Here is a 21149-nt window from a genome sequence, read left to right as displayed (position 1 = left end):
CATGAGGAGTAAGGGAAGTAGAAGGAAGAGTGTTCTTTCTTCGACTTCCTGCCATGTGGACAGCGCCAAAAGTCAAGTTAAGGTATTTCGACTTCAGCTACGCAATTAACTTAGTTGCGTATCTTAATTTGACCTTAGCCTGTAGTGTAGACACACCCCTAGATAATTTCATTCTTGCTTTAAATGGTGTTGACTTATTAAAGTGGGTATTGTAACAACAGAATTTTTTTTTTTTTTTAAGGCTAGATTGTTAAAATATAGGATATTTACAGGGCATACTTAGTAAAGGAAATGTTATGGAATATGCAGGCGTCATGATGGAGAAGATTCTCTAGCTGATGGCCTTAGCTCTTCATGAATCAAAGCAAGAATTATTCTCTTCCAGAACAAATACTATATTGTGACTCACCTTCAGCATTGACAGGAAAATCTAAAATACCTCCATCTGTCAGCAAAGCCACTGCAAGGTTAACATTGTGAATCTGTTGATCAGAAAAAGTGCTCAATGAAACAGAAAGTGAACTCTACTCAAATATAGAGAGTGTATGCTTTATTTCTTTGGCAGTTGAAATGGGAGTTAGCTATACTACACCAACATATTTTTCATAATCTCTTTAATTCTGATGGAAAGTTTATAATCACTTCTACCAATTACCAAATCAGAAAAAAAGAAACCAATTTTCCTTTCAAAATTACATGAAAAGGGATGAAGAAAGATCAACTCATTTAAAAGTTTTCTGAAAGCCTTTAATTAGATCCCAAAAGCTCTAAGAGTTTGATAAAAATACAGGAAAAACTTTAACATCAAATTAAATTTGCAGAAAGTATTCTATTTTTCATTTAGAATGCTAAATGTTTGCAATGTTCTGAACAACTGTAACAATGAAAATTAGGGTAAAGTTTTAACATACAAAGGTCTAAATTCATACTTATTATTGAGGATATCCTCATGGATGTCACACAAAAGATATTTTTCTGCTCTTTGGTATTCCTTTTATAGCTTCTTCCCAACAGGACAACAACATTGTAAGTGCTGCATTCATTCCAAAATGACAGCAGAACTGTTGATTTTAAATCCAGATCCCATTCCCTTCTTGATTTTAACAGCCTAAAGACAGATGGTATATTTAGGGACTGTCATTAGACTGTTCCTTTCATGAAGAAAGAACAAAAACTTAAATTGCTTTCTTAGCCATTCTGCTTCTTAGTGATCAGTTTATCCTTCAGGAGGTACCATTTACAGTGCAGCTATCTTTTATTCTGAGATACCTTTGTGTTCCACTTGGTTTTGTGATTTACAAACAACAGTGACAGAGTTTGAAACTAGCTTTATAATCTTCTCCAAATCCATGACAGACAAGGAAAATGAAAGGATTATATGGAGCTGCAAACTGTTTACCGCGGGATAAATAAAATGATTGTTTAATGAAATTACCAAGTAAGAAGGGTCATTTTTTCCCCCTCAGCAAGTTCATGAGACTTCCACAGAAAAGTAACAGGTAGAACTTTTATATAAACCTTAAGACACAATACTGACATTTCCGGCAGATAGGCAAACTGGTTTGGATAAAGGGAGCACATTCATCTTTCTGCACTTCCAGATGGAAGCAGAGGCACTAGAATACTGGTCAGCATTTCCATCCTTATAGGAAGTAGCCCCATGCCATTAGCTTGTCTTTGTTCCCATTTCTTTCCTTTCCATCGCCTGACACATAAGCATTGGCTTTCTCTGGGCCCGAGGGCTGCTCCATCCCCAACTCTTCCCCAAAGCCCCCACCATCTCCACTTCTTCCCACCCCCCACTCCACTCCAGGCCCTGCTCCCACATTTTCCCCCAAGTGCTCACCCCATCCTACTACTTCCCACCTGCTTCCTAAGCACATGCATCCCTGCTCCTTCAACCACCCTCCCAGAGCCTCCTGTATTAGGCAAAGCAGCTGATTGTAGTGGGAGGAGTTAATCGGTGAGGTCACCAGCAAATCAGAGGCACTGGGGGGAATTGGCTGCAAAGCACCTATTATTTTTTCCATTGGTGCTCCAGGCCTGTAGCACCTGGGAGTCAGCGCTTATGACCGGACATGTCCTCTTTTCTTCCTGAACACAGATGGGAGTTCATGTGCATGACCTGCAAGCTGATGGGTATGTTGGAAGAAAAGGTTCTTGGACTGGAGGAATAACGAGAGATACTAAAGTACTGAGAATCAGAGAAGCTGAGGGGATCCTAAGCAGCCCAGCTCAGGAAACACTGTTCCAGATGTTCCCTCTAAGCTGCGCAGCCACATAGTTTCCCATTGAGCCCTGCGCACTGACTAGAAAGCCCTGTGCCAGGGCTTCTGATGGCAGCAAGAGGAGATGCCTCTCCCAATGCTGCTGTAGCTGGTGGAGAGGTGCCTCTCCCTCAAGCCCCAGCATGGAGCTTCTATGGCTGGGGCATGAAAGCAGCCAGCAGCAGAACTGGCTATCACCTGTTTAGGAAGGATCAAGTAGGGAAAAGGAGAAGGAGAGTGGCACTCTGTGTCAAAAGCAGCACTACCTGTTTCCAGATCACTGAGCACTTAGCAGAAAATTATCTTGATTGCTTCAGATCAGTGTCCTACCTGATAAAACACACAGATGGGGGACCAGTTGGTGTCTGCTATGAAGCAGAGTATCACAATGGGGAACAAGATAACAGCCTCCTTTGCACCTATCTATAATGTGTAGGAAAATAAGCTGCATGATCATGAGGGACTTCAATCTGCAAGACATATGCTGGCGATCTCATGCTGCCAGTCCTAAAACATCCCTGGAATTTCTAAACATTATAGCTGACAATTTCCTAACGCAAGAAGTGTTGCAGCCTTGGTAGGAGAATTCTTTACTAGACCTTTTCCTAACAAATAAAAAGGAACTGATCACAGAACTAAAAATTCATGGTAGTTGAGGTACAAGTGATCATGATTTGCACGCCGAATAAAGTCCAGACCATGAATATATACACCTGGTTCTTTAATGGGGCCAATTTCACAAAACAGAAAACATTTATGTGCCAAATCAGCTAGAAGGAAGAATTTAATCAGGAAAAAATGTGAACGATAACTAGGAATCATTTAAGAAAATGTTAGTAGATGCCCCAAAAGCCATCATCCCGCAACTGAAGAACAAGCCTGTGCTAGTTTTAAAAAAATGACCTGGTTTTAAAGAGGAAGTGTAGACAGTGTGAGAACGTGTAAAAACAACTGGAAAACTGGAAGAATGGGGGAGATGATAGTAGTGAATATAAATCAGAACTTGGGAATTGTGGAAAAAATAGAAGAGAAGCAAAGGCCACAGGAAAAATGTATGGTCAGCAGAGTTAAGGACAATAAAAAGACATTTTAGAATAAAAATATATTAGAAACAAAAGAATCCTGGCAATAGTATTGGTCCATTACTAGATGGAACGGGTTGAAATATTGATAACAAGGCACACAAGGCATAAGGGTAAATAAATATTTATATTTTGAGTGGGGGAAGGGACATCTAGTGATGATAACAGTCTTTCCATTCTACTAGAATAGTGATAGAAATGTAGCCGTGTTAGTCTGGGGTAGCTGAAGCAAAATGCAGGACAATGTAGGACTTTAAAGACTAACAAGATGGTTTATTAGGTGATGAGCTTTCGTGGGCCAGACCCACTTCCTCAGATCAAATAGTGGAAGAAAGTAGTCACAACCATATATACCAAAGGATACAATTAAAAAAATGAACACATATGAAAAGGACAAATCACATTTCAGAACAAAATAGGGATGCGGGGGGGGGGGGGGAAAGGAAGGTGAATGCCTGTGAATTGATGATATTAGAGGTGGGAAGAGTGAGATGTTTGTGAGTTAATGGTATTAGAGGTGATCACCAGTTCTGGAATCCACAAATTAGGAAGATACTGATAAATTGGAGAGGGTTCAAAGAAGAGCCACAAGAATGACTAAAAGATTAGGAAAATCTGTCTCAGTGTTAGACCCAAAGAACTCAGTCTATTTAGATTACCTAAGAGAAAGTTAAGAGAGACATGATTACAGTTTATAGATACCTACACGGGGAACAAATATTTAATAATGGACTCCTAAATCTAGCAAAGAAAGGTATAATACAATCCAGTGACTGGAAGTTGAAGCTAGACAAATTCAGATGGTAAATAAGACATAAATGTTTAACAGTGAGTGCATTTAACCTTAGAATAATTTACAAGGGCTATGGTGGAATCTCCATCTCTGACAATTTTTAAATCAAGATTCGGTATTTTTCAGTGGTTTTCAACCTTTTTATTTCTCTAAAAAATTTGAATGGAGCAAACACCCCTTTGGAAATCTTAGATATAGTATGCAGAGTCCCATGGGTCTGCAGATCACAGATTGAGAACTATACCCTAGGTATTATTTGGGGAAAGTTCCATGACCTGTGTTATGCAGGAGCTGAGATTAGATGATCACAAGAGTCCTTTATGTCCTTGGAATCTATGAAACACCCCCCAACCCAATTCCTGCTCCCCTTTCCCTTCCTCCTACTCATCTTCTGGCCCCTGAATCTCTCCCCTTCTTCATCCCTCTGCATTCCCACTAGGATGACCCAACATCCCAATATTAGGAGGTGTGGCTAATATACACAGCTATATCCCCTGAAAAAAAGTGACAATTTTTCACACTTGCTATCTGGTTTCCCTTAATCCCACCGAGGTTGCTTCCTCCTTTTCCCCTGCACTACCTAGGCCCTGCAGCCAGAAACATGGAGAGAACAAAAGGGACCCTCCCTGCCCTCAGTTCCACTGCCCAAGCCGACAATGGTCCCCACCTACCGGAAGAAGCAATTGCAGACGCAGTCTTGCTCTGCCTTGCAGCTCCATGTTTGGAGCATGCCTGGTTGCTCTCAGGGTATGGTACATGCACAGTGCTGTGACACACAGCAGCAGTGAGAGGACAGAGAATGCTCAGTGCAGACAATCTTTGGGGAATTAAGCTACCAAACTCAAACACCTTTCTACAAACCATGTATCAACAGAGAGGTTTATAACTTAGCCAAATGTAGGCAGTTTTTTGTCCACAAGCATGCTAAAAGACCTCTAGAACTAGAGCTAGAACTGCTCAACAAAATCAGTTGTGAACATGTTTTGAGCATAGGCAAAACAACAAAGCTTCCCCTAACTCTGTTTTCACAAGCAGGTGAACTGTTTTAGCTGGAAAAAAGATTCAGTCTGAGACAAGTACCTTGTCTGGAAAAGTACAGCCCAAACAGCTGACGTTTGGCAAAATTCTGCTCCGCTGAAAACAAGCTCTTATAATGGGATATATGGAAAGTACCAAGGCAACCTTAATCACCTCCAGGGTACGTCTAGACTACAGGCTTTTGTTGACAGACGCTTTGTCGACAGATACGGTCAACAAAGCTTCTGGCAACAAAGAGCATCTAGACTACATCCAGTTCTGTCGACAAAGCAAGCCGCTCTGTCGACATGAGAGTGTAGACGCAAAGGACAGTGTAGATGCAATAAAGCCTTCTGTTGACAGAAATCTATTGACAAAAGGCATTATTCCTCACTGAATGAGGTTTATTGCCGTCAACAAAACTGCTGAGTTCTGTCAATGCTATGTCAACAGAACTCAGCGGTAGTGTAGATGCAGGTATAGTTTTGTCAACAAAAGTCCACTTTTGTCGACAAAACCCTGTAGTCTAGATACATCCATAATGAAGAAAAGTGGGGAAGGGATAGTGCCATCCTCTGACATCAAAGGGAGGACAGTGATGGGAGTGAACAGAGACTGCACCATCCATTGGCACGAGAGGTAAATGATAGCTCCATCCACAGATGACCTAGTGAGCTGATCTCTGAGAGGTAAAGTTTAGTTCCAGTCTATGTTGAGCAGGGATCTGCTACCACCATATCTGGTTTTATTTGAGTTTACAGACAATATTCTAAACTGCCAATATTTGTTTTATTTTTTGTGTTTTTCCCTTCACTAGCATCCACTCCAATTCACTCTGCCCAAGATACACAGACTCTATCTCCTGGCTTTGAACTACCAGCTTTCAGCTTGAGTGAAGGATGATACACAATAATGATCCTGAAGGTCTGGCTGATTGTCACCAATTTTATAACAGGAACGTCATGTTTTAAATCTCAGAGGCGTTCTGCAGTGAAGGTTACATTGTCATGTTCTACTGTACCAATTAATGTCTAAAATGTGGGGGAGTTAGAGTACACAAGGAATTTGGGGGAAGTGTTTTAAATTGAAATAAAGTCTCTGAGCTACAGTAGCGGTGGTTAGATTTTTATCCCCCAAATCTAATTAGCAGAGTTTTAAAAGAGGGTCAATATTTGATAGGCTTTGTACTCTAGAGCTCTCAGCTTGGCTCAGAAAGGGTCGGGTGAATTAATGTTAACAATAGCAGGAAACTTTTAGCAATGTCACTTGGCTTACGTGGGGCCTTAGAGTTGTTTCCATCAGGTTATGGTTGAGGCACATTTATGGAAGGACGTGAAGAGTTTCTGTGGCCCATCCCCTGCTGTGTCATTTGTGTGGCTAAATGGACAAAGAAATTTCTAGGGTAGTTGATCTAACACTGAATTCACATGAACACCCATGCAGCAAACAGGGATATTTAAAGCACTTGGAATTCAGTGCATGTGTCTTTGTAATGAAAGTAAATAATGACTGCTTTCATTCTGTAGGGTCCTGGTAGATTTCAGTACAGCCTGTGGGGGCAGGAACCTGCTTTTTAAAAAACAGATTATAACATGCTTAGAGCATTCTTGTGTGTTGTCTGAGGCCATATGATTATCTTTACACACTGTCAGTAGTCTCAGCAATTTCAATGAGGCTATTCATATGCATAAAGCACATGTAAGGTATATGTAAGATAAGGACTTGAGTAAAAAAAAAAAATAACCTACCATTTCTGCTTCACTACTTGGGTTCAGGAAGAAGTCTCTTAAATTGAGGAAATACCCTCCAAGTTGTCCAATTAACAAAAGCAAGAAAACTCCATCTGCAAACTATAAGAAAAAACACCGAAGTATTATTTATTAATTTGGCTTTTACCAACGCCAGAAAAAAACATATATAAAGAGTTTTACTCGGAGATAAATGTTGTTCTATGGAAAGAGAAACTGAGAATATACACTATTAATTAAACAAGCTAGTGGTTTATTACCTCGACTCCGATTTATACACAAAATGTCATCTCTAGATATATAAGGTTCATAAATCCCTACTGGTAAGAATGTAACACTGTGTGGAGGATAGCAATACAAATGACCTTTTTGAAATGTCCCATGATGTTTGAAGAGATTTCAAACAAAAATAAATATGTATCTTTACATAAAAGGAAATTCCATCTCGGGTTCCTGATAGCAATCCCTTCAAAAGCTCCATTCTCAGTGATTGACACGGCAGTCTCCAGCCATATAATGCAAGCCACTGGAATTATTATTGCGTCAAAGGTTTTAATGGTTGTACTAAATTGCTAGGTGTGGGATAGGTTTCCCCTCCCCCTCCCATCCCTTTGCATGTGCAGGCCAAATGCCAAGAAGGAAAAGAGAACAAGGGACTTCCCCTATCCCAATTGGCCTCCACTAGTTCACCCTACTTTATCTAATCATAATCCCCACAATCTCACGAGCACAAGAACTGTTTCCCTCCCACTCATGTGCCCCAGGAGGCACCAAGTGCACCAAAGGGAGGTGGAAAGAGAGAGAGCTATAGTTCCACACCTCCTCACTGGGGTGAGCAGGTTGCACCCCTCCTCACCGATAGTGCATTGTGAACTCTTCCCTGCGCACTGAGAGATGCAAACTCTTCCCTTGTGGCTGATGAGGTGCAAACCCTCTTGGAACTCTTTGAGTGCTTGTGCCACCACATTGTCCCCAAAGCAGGCCTCTGCTTCTGGAATAAGCACGACCTATAAATAAGGCTATTGTTTGGTCACAGAGGTTGCAGAAGTCACAGAATCTATGACTTCGAGCAATACTGCAACTTTCACAGAGGCAGGAAGCTGTGTCCCCCCCTCAAAAGCATCAGAGCCCCAAACTCTGAATCACTAAGGGCAGGGAGGTACCCTGCAGCTCCCAGATGCCACAGGAAGCATGGGTACCCCACAGCTCCCAGCCTCTTTGGGAAACAGGGGAATTCCCAGAGCTCTGCAGCTTCCATGCGGAGCAGGGGGATCCCACAACTCAGCAGTTACAGGGAGTAGGGGATCCTCACAGCTCCCCACTGCTATGACAGGGGAGTACTCCATAGCTCCTAGCTACTGCAGGTGACAGGAGGATTCCCACAGTTCCCCACTGCAACCTCTACAGTCCCCTGATGCCATAGCAGGGCCGGGGTCCCCCACAGCTCCTCACCAGAGTGTCTGCAGGGGGATCCCTGCAGCTTCCTGCTCCTGGAGTAGGGGGACCCTGAAAGCACCCAGCCACCCACAGCTGCCCAGCTCTTTCCCATTTTATCAGGGATATTTTTAGTACAAGACACAGACAGGTCATGAGCGTCTGTGGATTTTTCTTTATTGCCTGTGACCTGTCTGTGACGTCTACTAAAAATGTCACTGACAAGATCTGTGCCTTACCCAGGGCTCTCCTTAGGATTTATGGGGCCCTACGCAGCTCTATTAAACTAGTGCCTGTGTGCCCGATGGCAACCCAAGGGGACGGATATCGATTTTTAGAGGTGATATTATAATCGTCAGCAGCACACTAATGAAATGTTTTAAAAAACAAATTTTAAACTAAGATCCTATAGACTAACACAATAATTTCAGAACCTGACAGTCTATACCTGAGGTTGGCAGATACCTTTTAAATGGTTTCATTACCACTTGAATGGCTCTTTCACAGGTTCAATCCTCTTTGGTGGAAGCTGAGCAATAGAACAGGGATAGGAAGAGGCAAAGGGGTGGACACTAAGACCCAGTGGTGGGTGCCTTACTCAGCTGTGTATTCTGCGTATGAGTAAGGATAGTTCTGGCCTTACTTATAAATAATGGCCTTGATTTTCAAAAGTGACCAGTGATTTTGGGTACTCCTCTTCAGGTACTTCAGCCTACATCCATGGAAGCTGCCAAGGTTCAAGAGCCTCTGAAAATCAGAACCTATAAAACTACAACCATGAGACAGTGCTTTATACACACCCCGTATGTTCAATTTTTATCACTTTGGCATTAAACAGCCTCCCAAATCGACATTTTATCTGCCTGGACTCAGGCTAGGAATGAATTTGTCTAGTTGCCAAGTTTAAAAGAGAAATATAGGAATTTTGGAGATGACAGGAAATATTAACATAACTGACAGACATTTTAACACACAGCTCTAAGTGTCTTACCTGAGTGTCAGCATCTTTCACATTTAATCCTAATTTTCCAACATGAATGTTGACAAAGTGCAAAAGCACCTAAAGAATGGGAGGGGAAAATAGAATTTTTAGAGACTTCTTTAATTATATAATGCAAATGCTAATGTCCATTTATAATTTAAAAGTTACCCTTTTCACATCATCCAGTTTGTCCTGTGCACGTGTGAATAAATCATCAAAGGCAGCAGTTTCTGTGGCAAAATATTCAATAAATGATCATTAGGATTATCTGGAGTAACTACCAGATGGGTGGTTGAACCAGCAAGGAGAACCCTCACTGCGTAAGCTCAGGAGAAGTCGTGTTGTGGGAGAACCCTGCTCCCCAATATTCTCTCCCCCACTTCAAATAGGAGACAAGGGGGAGCTGTGCTTCCCTTGACTAACTCCTTTGTCAGACAGAACAGTTTGTTTTGATCAGCTTCCAGAATTTTCCCAGGCCTGGGCTCACCTTGTTTATGCTGTATGAGCCCTAGGCAAGCTGAAATTCTGTGGGTTCCATAATTCATCTCTTTTCATTTGTGCACCTTACCCCTAACATCTGCAATACAAATTAGTAACAAAGAAGGGGCCTATATTACCATTCTTCAGTTCCTGAAATTTCCATTCTCATCAGTGGGAATTTTGCACAAAAACTGAGGGTGGAAAATGGCCCTACATTCAATGATAGAAATATTTGCACATAATTGTAAATCCATAGATATGAAGGTCAGAAGGGACCACTAGAGTTATCTAGCCTGACTTCCTCAATAACAGACCATAGATCCTCACCCAGGAATTTCTACTAGCATTAACCATAAGAACTAAGGCTGCGCATTGGAACAAAATTTGGACATTTTCAATGAAAAAAAAATATTTTTTGTGAATTCCCACCACCATTTTCTGACCAGCTCTCATGAGAATTGTGTATATCTCCTCACAATGCCCCATGAACAAAACTGCTTTTGCCTGAAATGAACAAAATTCTCCTACACAATTCAAATCAAAGGTATCATGCCAGTGTAACTGAGGGTATGTCTACACTACAGCGTTATTTTGAAATAACATGTCTACACACAAAATGCATTTTGAAATAGCTTTTTGCTATTTCGAAATAGTGCATCAACATTGAGTGGACGCTGAATCGCATTTAAGGCTGGCCAGAACCAGGTGCAGCAGGGCATCAGATCAAGAGTTACTTTGTGTGGCTGCTGCTTGAGGCTATCTGAGGGCTGTACTTAAAGGGACCCCCCCCCCCCCCGATAGCCAGTTCTCAGGTTTCCCTGCTTGCTTGCCTACCTCAATGAGGGACAGCAAAGCATTTTGTCTCTGCGTGCTCTGGTTGCCCTCACTCGGGACACCACTGTACTCTGCAACTGGGAGCCAGAGCTGCCCCTGGGCACTCTGGTGCTTCTCGTGGACGCGTTGCTGTGAACCTGGCTGCACTTTCTGCAGGCTGCCATCTGGGAGGTCCATCGGGGGCCGTCAGTATCCAGGAGGCCCTGTGGGAGAGCTTCCACCCTGAGGAGCACCAAGAGCCTCCCTGGTGTGCCCCAGTGGGAGCTTGTGCCTCATTGCTTCCTCACATCCTTCCACTTACCCCTCCCTAACTGCCTTTCCTGATGTCAAATAAAATACACGTATTTTCATAAACACGAACTCTCTTTAACAAAACTGGGGGGGAGGGCAATGAAACTCTGGTGAGACCGGGGAAAGGAGGCAGGAGAGGGGAAGAGAGAGGATGGGAGAACGGAGGGGAAACCTGGGAGGAGGGAGCTGGAAGGGGGAAGCAAAGGGAAGAAGGGGAAGGGGAAGCTCAGGGTTGGGGATCTCACTGGACCGACTTGATTTTCATGCACACCTGCTCCTGGGTTCGCATGTGGCCTTTGGTGGCCAGGCTGACAGCTATCCTGCCATAGATGGCCACGTTCCTCCATCTAGTGCGGAGATCATGGACATTGGGTGCATTCCCCCCCCCCCCCCCAACCTGAATAAGGTCCATGATCTTCACCTTGAACCAGGAAGGCACCTGCCTTCTCCTGGCCCTGGCAGGCTCCTGGGAGCTGGCCTACTGCTCCTGGGGAGTGGTGGAGGGCTGGCTGCCAGTGGCTTGCTGGCTCATGTTTTGGGGCCACTGGGTCGGGGCAGTGACTGCTGGCTCTGGGCTGGCAGGCTTGGAGCTGGCACAGGCACTGTGGCCAGAGTCAACCCCTTTAAGGGCTCCAGGGAGGCGGGAGGGAGAGGCGTGTTCTTGCTTGAGGCTGAAGTGGCCACCAGAGCACCCTGGGAAGGCTGGAGGCCCCTTATTTCGATATAAGTGTCTACACAGCACTTATTTCGAAATAGCTATTTCGAATTTGGCATTATTCTTCATAGAGTGAGGTTTACCAAATTCAAAATAAGCGCTCCGCTATTTCGAATTAATTTTGAAATAGTGGTTTGGCTGTGTAGATGCTAGTTCAGTTATTTCGAAATAACGGCTGTTATTTCAAAATAACTTTGCTGTGTAGACATACCCTAAGAGGAGACTATGGCTTCTGTGGTGTGAGAATTGAATTCAGCTTTGTTTAGAACGGAGAATACTCAGCAAAATTAGCAGCTATACTATAGAAAGTCTCCAATGTTGAAAGAGCATCTCTGGATGTCATCTTCCCTATTAAACAGTTGGTTCAGTATTGTTAGGAAACAAAGACAACATCAAATCAAGAGCAGGATTGTGCATAAATCCTACAGCACTGTCACAAACTTGACAGTCTTGTTCTGGAGCCAAGCTTTGTGTTTTTCTTCCTTTCCTTTACCTTAAGAAAGATATACCTTTAAAAAACAGATAAAGACTGAAGAGTGAATTGTGGTTCTTCCATTGACAGATTTAAATGCATTGGTCTTCATTACTTCAGTTTATAAATGCAGACCATTTAAGAGAATATTTGATACAAAATAAATACGCGTTCAATTAAAATACTTTGTCTTTGCACTAGTTGTAACTGGTGATATGAATTTCATATAAGAGAATTAAAGCAACCCCATTTATTAATTGAGGGTGAAATGTACCCCTTTGCAGACAGCCAGGCTCAACGAGACCTTGTAAGTCCTTAAAGTGATATATAGGCCTTTTGCTGGACAAGTGAAATGTTTTGCTTCCCTCAGGAGTTCTGATGGTACAGCCTGATTTGGATTAACGTGGTTGTTAATGTCTGTTGCCAAGTGATGATAAGGTTTTGAAACATTTTTTGAAAGTTAAAGGAAGGAGAATTGAATGCTACTGGCAGCAAGTCAGAAGCCCAGTTCTGTAGCCGCTACATGTATAGTTCTACTGAAGTAAATGGGATTCATCTCACTTCACCTCTCCATCATTCTGCCTCTTAAATTTTATTTCTCATCGCCAGTATGGATTTAGGTTCTCCTGTGGGGTGATCAAATGGAACCATGTGGAGCCCAATTCTGATTTCCCAGTATTACACCATTATAACTCTGACACTCATTGGGTTAAAGTTCTGATTGATCATGTCATAGAGATCAGAACTGGATAAGTACAAATTTTGAAAACAGTGTGCAGTAAAAACACAGTGAATTTGGCCTTCCAAGTACTTACTTGACTCGTCTTCTTTATTCTTTCTAAAGATGCAACAACAGCAACAACAAAAGAGAATTAGCAAAAACATACAGCAGAACTAATCTAATTTCTAAGCAGAGTGTATCGATGCCATAAGGATCTCTATGAAGTAGGAGACAGAGTACAGAACCTCACTAGTTATTTGCCAGAGGTAGCTTTCAAACAGACAGCTTTATAGTTCACTGTATTTATGTGTTCTTGGAAGATTATAAGATTTTAATTGGCACACAGACTAATAATACACATTTATTTTATAAGCACAGTCTGTAATGCACCCTTCCAACAAGCTGCTCATAATACTAGTAATACAAAGTTGTGCTAACATTTAAAATATAAGTCAATGATGGAACTGTAGAAGGGAAAACCTATTTCCATTCATGGAAGAACCTCCATGTTTTCAATGTGTCCCATGTAACAATTAAAGAATCTCATACACTGAGCAAAGATCAGGTTGTTCTTTCTTCAGCACTAAAATAAGGAAAAATTGCTGAACTCTGGTAATGGATAATACAATATAAATTAGCAATAAATAAACTAGATTTGTTTTTATACAATTGCACTTTTAACCTCAGTTGAATAAACCTAACATGCTTGGCTTACTAATGATGTCATTTGTCAGGTCTCACTGAGACCAATAAAAACCCAATAAGGGATCTGCAAGATGAATAAATGCCTCTACCTCATGAAATAGTTCTGTGTTAGTAGTGTTTACTAAGCCCTGAAAATATTTAAATTATTGAACAGATTGTAACTAAACAGCAACCAGATATCATGTATTATTGTACATTTTGGTAATCGAAATTTATGATTTTTTTCTGATCAGATCAATGTGTGGGTGTGACATATTAGGAATTTATTTATATGAACTTATGACTTCCAATTTGATCTTTATGAACTCTCTGTATGCTTACTCTCTTATTGATTCTTTCACTGTATGATGTCATGTTAAGATTACATCTTTCCTCTTGTGCAAGGGTCTGACACCTAAGGTGCTGACCCTGAATAATGACGATCAAAAGTTGAATAATCTTGTCCTAGCAAGACAGTGGAGACAACTGGACAAAAATTAATGACTTACTAATGGCACTTATCCCTGGTAACAAATATGAAGGATGTTAGGTCCACAGGCTAGAACTAGTTGAATGATGATTCACTGAAATCAAAATGTTTTGATGGAAATTTTGTCAGGAAGATTTCTAAGGCCCAAAATGGAATTTTATGAGTGATTAAGACCCACCAAAACAGCCAATGCATTGATGGCTAAAGCACTCATCTAGGCTATTGGTGACCCAGGTTCAAATCCCTGTTCCAGGTGAGTTCTCTAACCTCCAAACTACTGGCTATTAGTCGGTAATGCATCTTTTTTCTATTTCTCTTGTGTTCAGTCACAAAGTATATTAAAAGGTTGCACTTTTGATCTGATGCAGAACAAAAACAAATTTTGAAACCTGGCATTTTATAAAAAACACAGTGGAATTGTTGCTTTCCAATCTCCCCTAGCCTAACCACAGGCTATAGAGGTTGGAATAACTCCAAGGGAAGGACAGGAAGAAATGACTGTTAAAAAGAGATTTACTTTAGTGCCCCAGGAGTGTGTCAGAAACAGTGGACTAAGGAATGAATCTCCAGGGAATTAAAAGCACGTGGAAACCAAAGGTTGCATTCAGTACAGAAGCCTGGTATCCGACCACAAAGGAAACTTCAGCCAGGGCTGTAACATTTAGTTGCTGGAGATATATTTTTTTAAAATAAGTGATCATTTCAATCCTTTGTTATACAATGTATAAAACAAAATGTGTCTTCTTTTACCTTCTCTCTGTGATACATTCCACTGTACTTTCAGTCTTTAATCCTGTTGAGGTACGCTGTTAAACAGAGAGCAAATATAAAATAATGGTGTTTAACTGCAATGGCTGTACATGGAAATCAATAGTAACAAAGGCAACTTTTATTAACAGTCTGCTGCTATAATCTTTGAGATTAAAATTTTCAAAAGTGCTTAATTGATTTAGGGACCTAAGCTCAACATGCAAGAATGACTTTATGGACATAGAAGCCTAAGTCCCATTCCCATTTAGTGAGACTGAGGCTCCTAAATCACTTCGGCTCTTATGAAACTGTTATCCTACCATTCTGAATCTTACACTGATAGTTGTGTATGAGGGGGATGAAGAAGAGTCAGTAAAGATTTAGTCCTGACAGGACATGCATAATTTGGCCATGATCCTGCAAAGAAAAACATATTCCTGCACATCCAGAAATATAATTTATGCTATCATGTGCCGAAAGCGTCCGTCTGCTATGTACATTGGACAAACTTCGCCAAAGGATTAATGCCCACAAAACAGATATCAGACAAGATCACAAAGAAAAAACAGTTTCTTGCCATTTTAACCAGAAAGGACACTCTCTCAATGACTTAACCACCTGCATTCTGCTACAAAGACCTTTTACATCTTCACTTGAAAGGGAATCCTCTGAACTGTCATTCATGTTAAAATTCGACACTCTCCGGGAAGGAATGAACAAACACTCAAACTATCTTACCCATTACCAAGATAGCTTCCCCAATTATCACCTCTAATACCATTAGCTCACAGACATCCCACTCTCCCCACCTCTAATATCATTAATTCACAGACACTTACCTTCCTTCCTTCCCCCCCCCCCCCCCCCACTGCATCCCCCTCCTGTTCTGAAATGTGATTTGTCCTTTTCATATGTGTTCATTTTTTTTAATTGTATCCTTTGGTATATATGATTGTGACTATTTTCTTCCACTATTTGATCTGAGGAAGTGGGTCTGGCCCACGAAAGCTCATCATCTAATAAACCATCTTGTTAGTCTTTAAAGTGCTACATTGTCCTGCATTTTGCTTCATGTGTTTAAAAAGTAATTCTTTATGTAGTTCTGTTGACATCAGTGGAACAATTTGTGTATACATGGATTTGGGTCAGATTGCTCAGTATCTTGTGTGGTCAAAACCTGATCTTCCTGTCAGAAGCTAGCCATACAATAAAGCTTTTTAAATCCTCCTCGATATACAGGAGAGCAAACCTAAGACATATGCACCCCATGTGCAGCCCTCCAAACAGAGCTTGAAAAAGGATGTAGAATTAAAAATCTGACTCAGTGTTGCCAACTTTCACAATTATATCATAAGTTGTGGGATATGTGAAATTTTTCTTAGAGCCCCAGGGCCTAGGGTCATGTAACTATGTAAGAATCTCAGTTTTCATTTCGTAAATGAAATTTTAAAAGGTAATTTCCTAGCCCCCCTCAGAGCTCTGGAGAAAAGCTTGAAAATGTGACCCAAGTGTACCCTAAAGTCATAAAAATCAGAAAGTAAATAAAACACCCACATTAAAAAAGTAAATCTTCCAAACTAAAAAAGTGATTTTAGGCCAAATTCATGATATTGCAGGGCAAACAAATTTTGAACAATTGGGACAATAATTGTTATAATTTTCCATCCATCAAGAGCAACTCTCTATTTTCAGTCTGAATACCCCTAATTTAGCATTACGTGGAAACAGCAAAAACCTATAAAGTCTCTATAAGAAAGCATAGTAATTGTAGCTTCTGAAGAATGCTACCTCTGAATTAAACATCAAATGGCTGCTTATTCCTGCCAAAACAGATTTCTAGAAAGTAAAACGGGGCATTACACAGACAACAAAAGCACAACAGGTATACAGTGATATACACCACACTTTTTTTCCCATAGTATTTTTTTAAATTTCTTGTGAGATTGCTGCTGTGGGTCACAGAGCTAGGGAAAGAATCATAATTACCTCAATGGTTATTACTTCCACATTAATATTGGAAGGAATAGCCAGAGCAGGTTGGAAGTGCTCTGCTATTGCAATTAGAAGATACAGAGTGCTCAGTAAGTCCTTCCGGAAGATAGCTGTAAAGAAAGCAAATTATAAATAGTGCAAATTCATTACAGCCTAATAGCAATACTTTGTATTCCTTTTGTGCCATGGCTTTCCCCAGACTACCCCTAGGGAGGATGTACACCACCATGAATTTCCCCAACGCCCCCCTCCTCAGTGGTCAACTAGTTACATAGCCTATTGCCCAAGTGATCAGTTTTGGCTGGTATTGGCTTACAAAACACTTGAGTGCCGGGATAATGAAATGTTCTTACCCGTATTGTGTGAGGCCATAGAACTGTACTTAGTCTGCCCTGAGTGAGGGGGCCTCCTACAATTCAAATGCACTGGCTAAGCGGGATAGGGGAAGAGGTTAGATGCCAGATCCCGGAGGAGAGAGGGTGGAAACAGGTGTTTTGCTTGATGCACTAAGAATCATATGACCTGCCCCTCTCCACTTGAGGGGAAATCACTGATAGTCAGGTCTAAGTGCTCTGGGTCCATGTGTCTGTGGAAGACTGCACTAGGAGCATGGTCCCCTCACTGACAGCTGGAACCTCAAGAGACCGACTTGCAGAGGTCACAGTGGCAAGAAGCAACAGAAGGTGATGGCTCAGGGCCATTAGCAATGGAGTGAACAGTGGCACAATGACCAACAGTGGCCAGAGTGAGCAATGAGCGCTGGAAAAACAATCAAGGTGCCTTCCCCACCCTGCCCTCTTAGGAGGTGAATCCATGTGAAAGTGCCTCTGAACTCCACAACACTGTCAGAGCACACTAGCTGTTGTCCCCGCCCCCGGCGACTATAGAATAGTTGACTAACTGCTAAAGATTCATGCAGTTAGTCGACTATTCTTTTACCCGCTATCTAACATCTTTATTTCCAATGTGAATCGATTTACATTTATCATACAGTCCACCTGCACCCTCATATTTTCACCCCTCATGACTCTGACATCACCCTGTAAATTCAAATACCCATCCTCCCCCATTTCAATTTCTGGGGAAAATGCTGCATTGTGCCTGCCATCGGAGAAAATTCCAGTGCTTCGAAAAAGAAAACTTAGCATATCCCTCCAAATATGCTTGCGAGGCAGGGTAGATACTCCTATTTTACAGCTGTGGAAACAGGGCACAGAAAGATTAAAAGAGACCCGTTCAAGGACAAATAGGCTGTTAGACATATAAGAACTGGGTTCAGTTCCTGACTATATTTCAATGCCTTAACCCCAAGATCATCTTTCCTTTAGCATCCTCTTAGCCCAGTAAAAACCCAGAACAATGTATTTTTATGAGATAATATCCTTGCATTTTACTTCTGCACATACTGTCAACACTCCATTTCAGCTGGCTCTCTTCTAGTCGTAAACACTGGGTCACAGCCTCCAGAACAACGGCAAGTTTATGTTTTTGCTTTTTTTCTGTCAGTGCAATTTCTTCAACATCCAACTTCAGAGAGCCTAGTTTTTCTGAGAGGAAGAGTAGTTAAAATAAAACAAGATGGATGCATTTTAACAGCACCATAGAAACAACACATCACCATAACAGAAATTCCTAAAAAGGCTTGATGCAAGTGTTCAGTGTAATTTAATAAATTATAGAACGCAGACCCGTAGCCTGCATCTGCATTTGCACAGGTACTCCCATGGGTTCATGCAGAATCTCACTGATGTCAAGTAGGCTACACACATGGCTGTGATTGCAGGTTTGGGGCCACAAACTGCAGATGAACTTTTAGCCACAAGCCATCTATACTCTGAGTTTTACCAGTGGGAACTGCAGGAATATGCTGTATAGATTGTGCGTGTGTGTGAGAGAAAGAGAGAGAGAGAGGCAGGCAAATAGCAATTCATATAAAAAGAAAAACATCTTTATTCATCATTGTGACCTTACAGACCCCAACCATATACAAAAGCCACTCCTATTAACGAGCCTGATAGCACTGCCATGATTTACCAGATTTGATCAATCAGCAGCCGCAGATTAAGAGATGAAGCCCAAGCCAGTTGCAATCAAAGCAGAGTGGAGAAGAGGGTAAAAACAGCACTGATTAGAGGGATGGAATGAATGGTAGACCATAACTGTAGACAGGGCATTGATTCGAGAGGCCAAACATTCAACTAGTATAAAATTGATATTGCTCTGTTGAAGTAAACAGAGCCACTTTGATTTACAGCAGTTCAAGTTCTGGCCTGGGATATCAGTCTATGGGTTTTTTAAAAAATATTTATAACTGTAGAGGTGATTCCAGCTAGTATTTGTGATAATATCTTAAGTCATATTCATTGTCATGGTTTATAATGTCATCAGCATCTCTTGGAGGCATTATAACCTGAGGCTTCAAAGTTAATTTTATTACTCTCTATATAAACAATGGAATAAAAAGATAAAGCATTTATTCAGGATCATAATTACCACATACGGTTCACAAAGCAGTACTCCTCTCTATTTGAGTGCAAGAGTCATTAATTAATAAGTAGTAAGATACTAGCAAGCAAAGCTATTCTTACAGTTTAGTGTGTTTGTTTTCGTTTTGTCCATAGGTTTCTGCACTGAAGACATTGCAAGTTTTGTTAGGGAGCAGAGCTCAAAGAAGGAACTTACTCAAAAGATGATGAAGTATAAGTCCATCAAACAGGTCGTCTTCCAGGCTTTTTACTACTATGTGTTCATGTTTCAGGGTTGCGTTAATCCAATCTATCAAGAACTGCAAGGAAAAATCAAACAGTCAACAAAGATATATCTGTTGTTGGAAAGAAAATGAGAAAATAAATAATACTTTACCATCACAGGGGTGTGCCTTCATCTTAGTCTTTTGTTTTCATCCTCTATGGAGTCTCTCCTTTTTAAATTATAACTTAGTCTCTCAACACAGTACCATTCCCCTGTTTTCGCTTTCTAGCTCTTCTCTCTCCATTTTCATTCTCAGCCCCCACCCACATCATTTTCAACTGAGGTGGCATATACACAATGTGTAGTGTAACACTTCTTCGTGTGGGAAAAGAAGGTGCTCCGATTGTGTCCCATCTGCTGTGGCTGACGGAATATGTTTCAGCACTTTGGAATTTTAACTGGCTAATGGGGAGAATTTATTTTGTGCAGAAAACCAGTGAAACCCACTGGTGAATGCATGTGCCCTTCTGTGCTTGATCTGCAGAGGATGTTAGTTTGCTACTGCCCAGCTACAGAGATTTGGCTCTTCAACTCATGCTTTTAGTTCTGGAGGGCCCCAGTTGCATGGTCCGTGCTCATGTCTGTCCTACTTGGAGGGCTTAATTGGCATAGCAGCTTTGTGCTGCTTCTCTGCACAGGGGTGAACGGAATCCTGAATAAGTCCTTTTTGCTCTCATTAGACTGTTCTGCTGCCTGAAACATTACAGTCCATATTGTGTCTTTGAAGACATGCTTCTCAAAGAAAAATATATACATTGAAAGTGAAACCCCTTATGAGATGTTTGAAAATTCACAAGAACCTAAAAAACCTCTCTGCTGTATATTGATGAGCTCTCAAAAAGTGTGGAATGCTCATTCCAAGTCAAGAGAGCGGGATTCCACTCAGTGAACTGTGGTTATTTTCCCCTCGTGCCTAAAATTCAAGTTCTGATGATACATTGGATTAGCGTTGTTTGAACTGGCAAGCTGAGGGCAGTGGCATAAACTCAGGAGCTGCACTGCTAAAAATAGAGCCACAAGCTTTCTTGCTCACCTGGCTTATCTTTTAACAGCCATGTCCCTACCCTACAGCTAAGGCAACATTGCCTTACCTCTAGCTACCAGGGTCTCCCTGGGCAGCACTACAAAGTGTATCTGAAAATACAGGAGCAAAAAAACAGATAGGAAAAGAGAAAAAGAATAAATTGAAGCGGTTTACTACTCACTTCTTGCTTTAAGCACTTCGCATTTTATCTTTAATTCAATAAGTCTTGGCAGCCTATTTGCTCCCCCCCCCCAGCCATCTGGAAAAGATACTAAATTAAATATACCACTGCTCTGAACCAGTGTATCAATTCCTATATTCCTATCACATGCATGGGGCAGCAAACCCAAGTTGGTTTAAGGGTTAGTCCTTATTAGCAGCAAATGTTGACAGGTGATTTGTTTTTTGTTTGTTAGACTCTTCTTTGATATTGCATGGCCATTTTCTTTACAATGAAATAACCCTTGGATATTTGAGGCTCAGATGTTACCCAACTGGACCCTTTGAACATGGATCAGGGGGGAAACCCCTCTCAAATGCTAAAATCACATTCCCCTTCACATAACAGCAAAAGTCTTGTTCTGTCCGAGTTAAGCATCTGAGACTTGATTCAGCCAAGTGC

The 21149-nt window shown here is 41.3% G+C and overlaps 1 protein-coding gene across 3 annotated transcripts in view; it reads right to left on the bottom strand.

Moving 5' to 3' along the window:
• Positions 1-21149, bottom strand: part of PARVG (parvin gamma) — a 38011-nt gene that overhangs the window by 6547 nt on the left and 10315 nt on the right. For 2 of the 3 annotated variants that reach the window (XM_075899659.1, XM_014575793.3), the window contains 9 exons: positions 19435-19537; positions 18147-18299; positions 16747-16862; positions 14761-14816; positions 12931-12953; positions 9492-9553; positions 9333-9401; positions 6908-7009; positions 410-482 (listed from right to left, as the gene is read on the bottom strand). In XM_075899659.1, coding sequence (XP_075755774.1) covers positions 410-482; positions 6908-7009; positions 9333-9401; positions 9492-9553; positions 12931-12953; positions 14761-14816; positions 16747-16862; positions 18147-18299; positions 19435-19537 — 757 coding nt within the window. The remainder of the gene's footprint in view (positions 1-409; positions 483-6907; positions 7010-9332; positions 9402-9491; positions 9554-12930; positions 12954-14760; positions 14817-16746; positions 16863-18146; positions 18300-19434; positions 19538-21149) is intronic. The other variant, XM_006127732.4, reaches the window with a different exon arrangement.

This window comes from Pelodiscus sinensis, chromosome 1 (genome assembly GCF_049634645.1).
Source record: "Pelodiscus sinensis isolate JC-2024 chromosome 1, ASM4963464v1, whole genome shotgun sequence".
In the NCBI taxonomy this organism is placed as follows: Eukaryota; Metazoa; Chordata; order Testudines; family Trionychidae; genus Pelodiscus; species Pelodiscus sinensis.
This window is presented reverse-complemented; position numbering and strand designations above follow the sequence as displayed.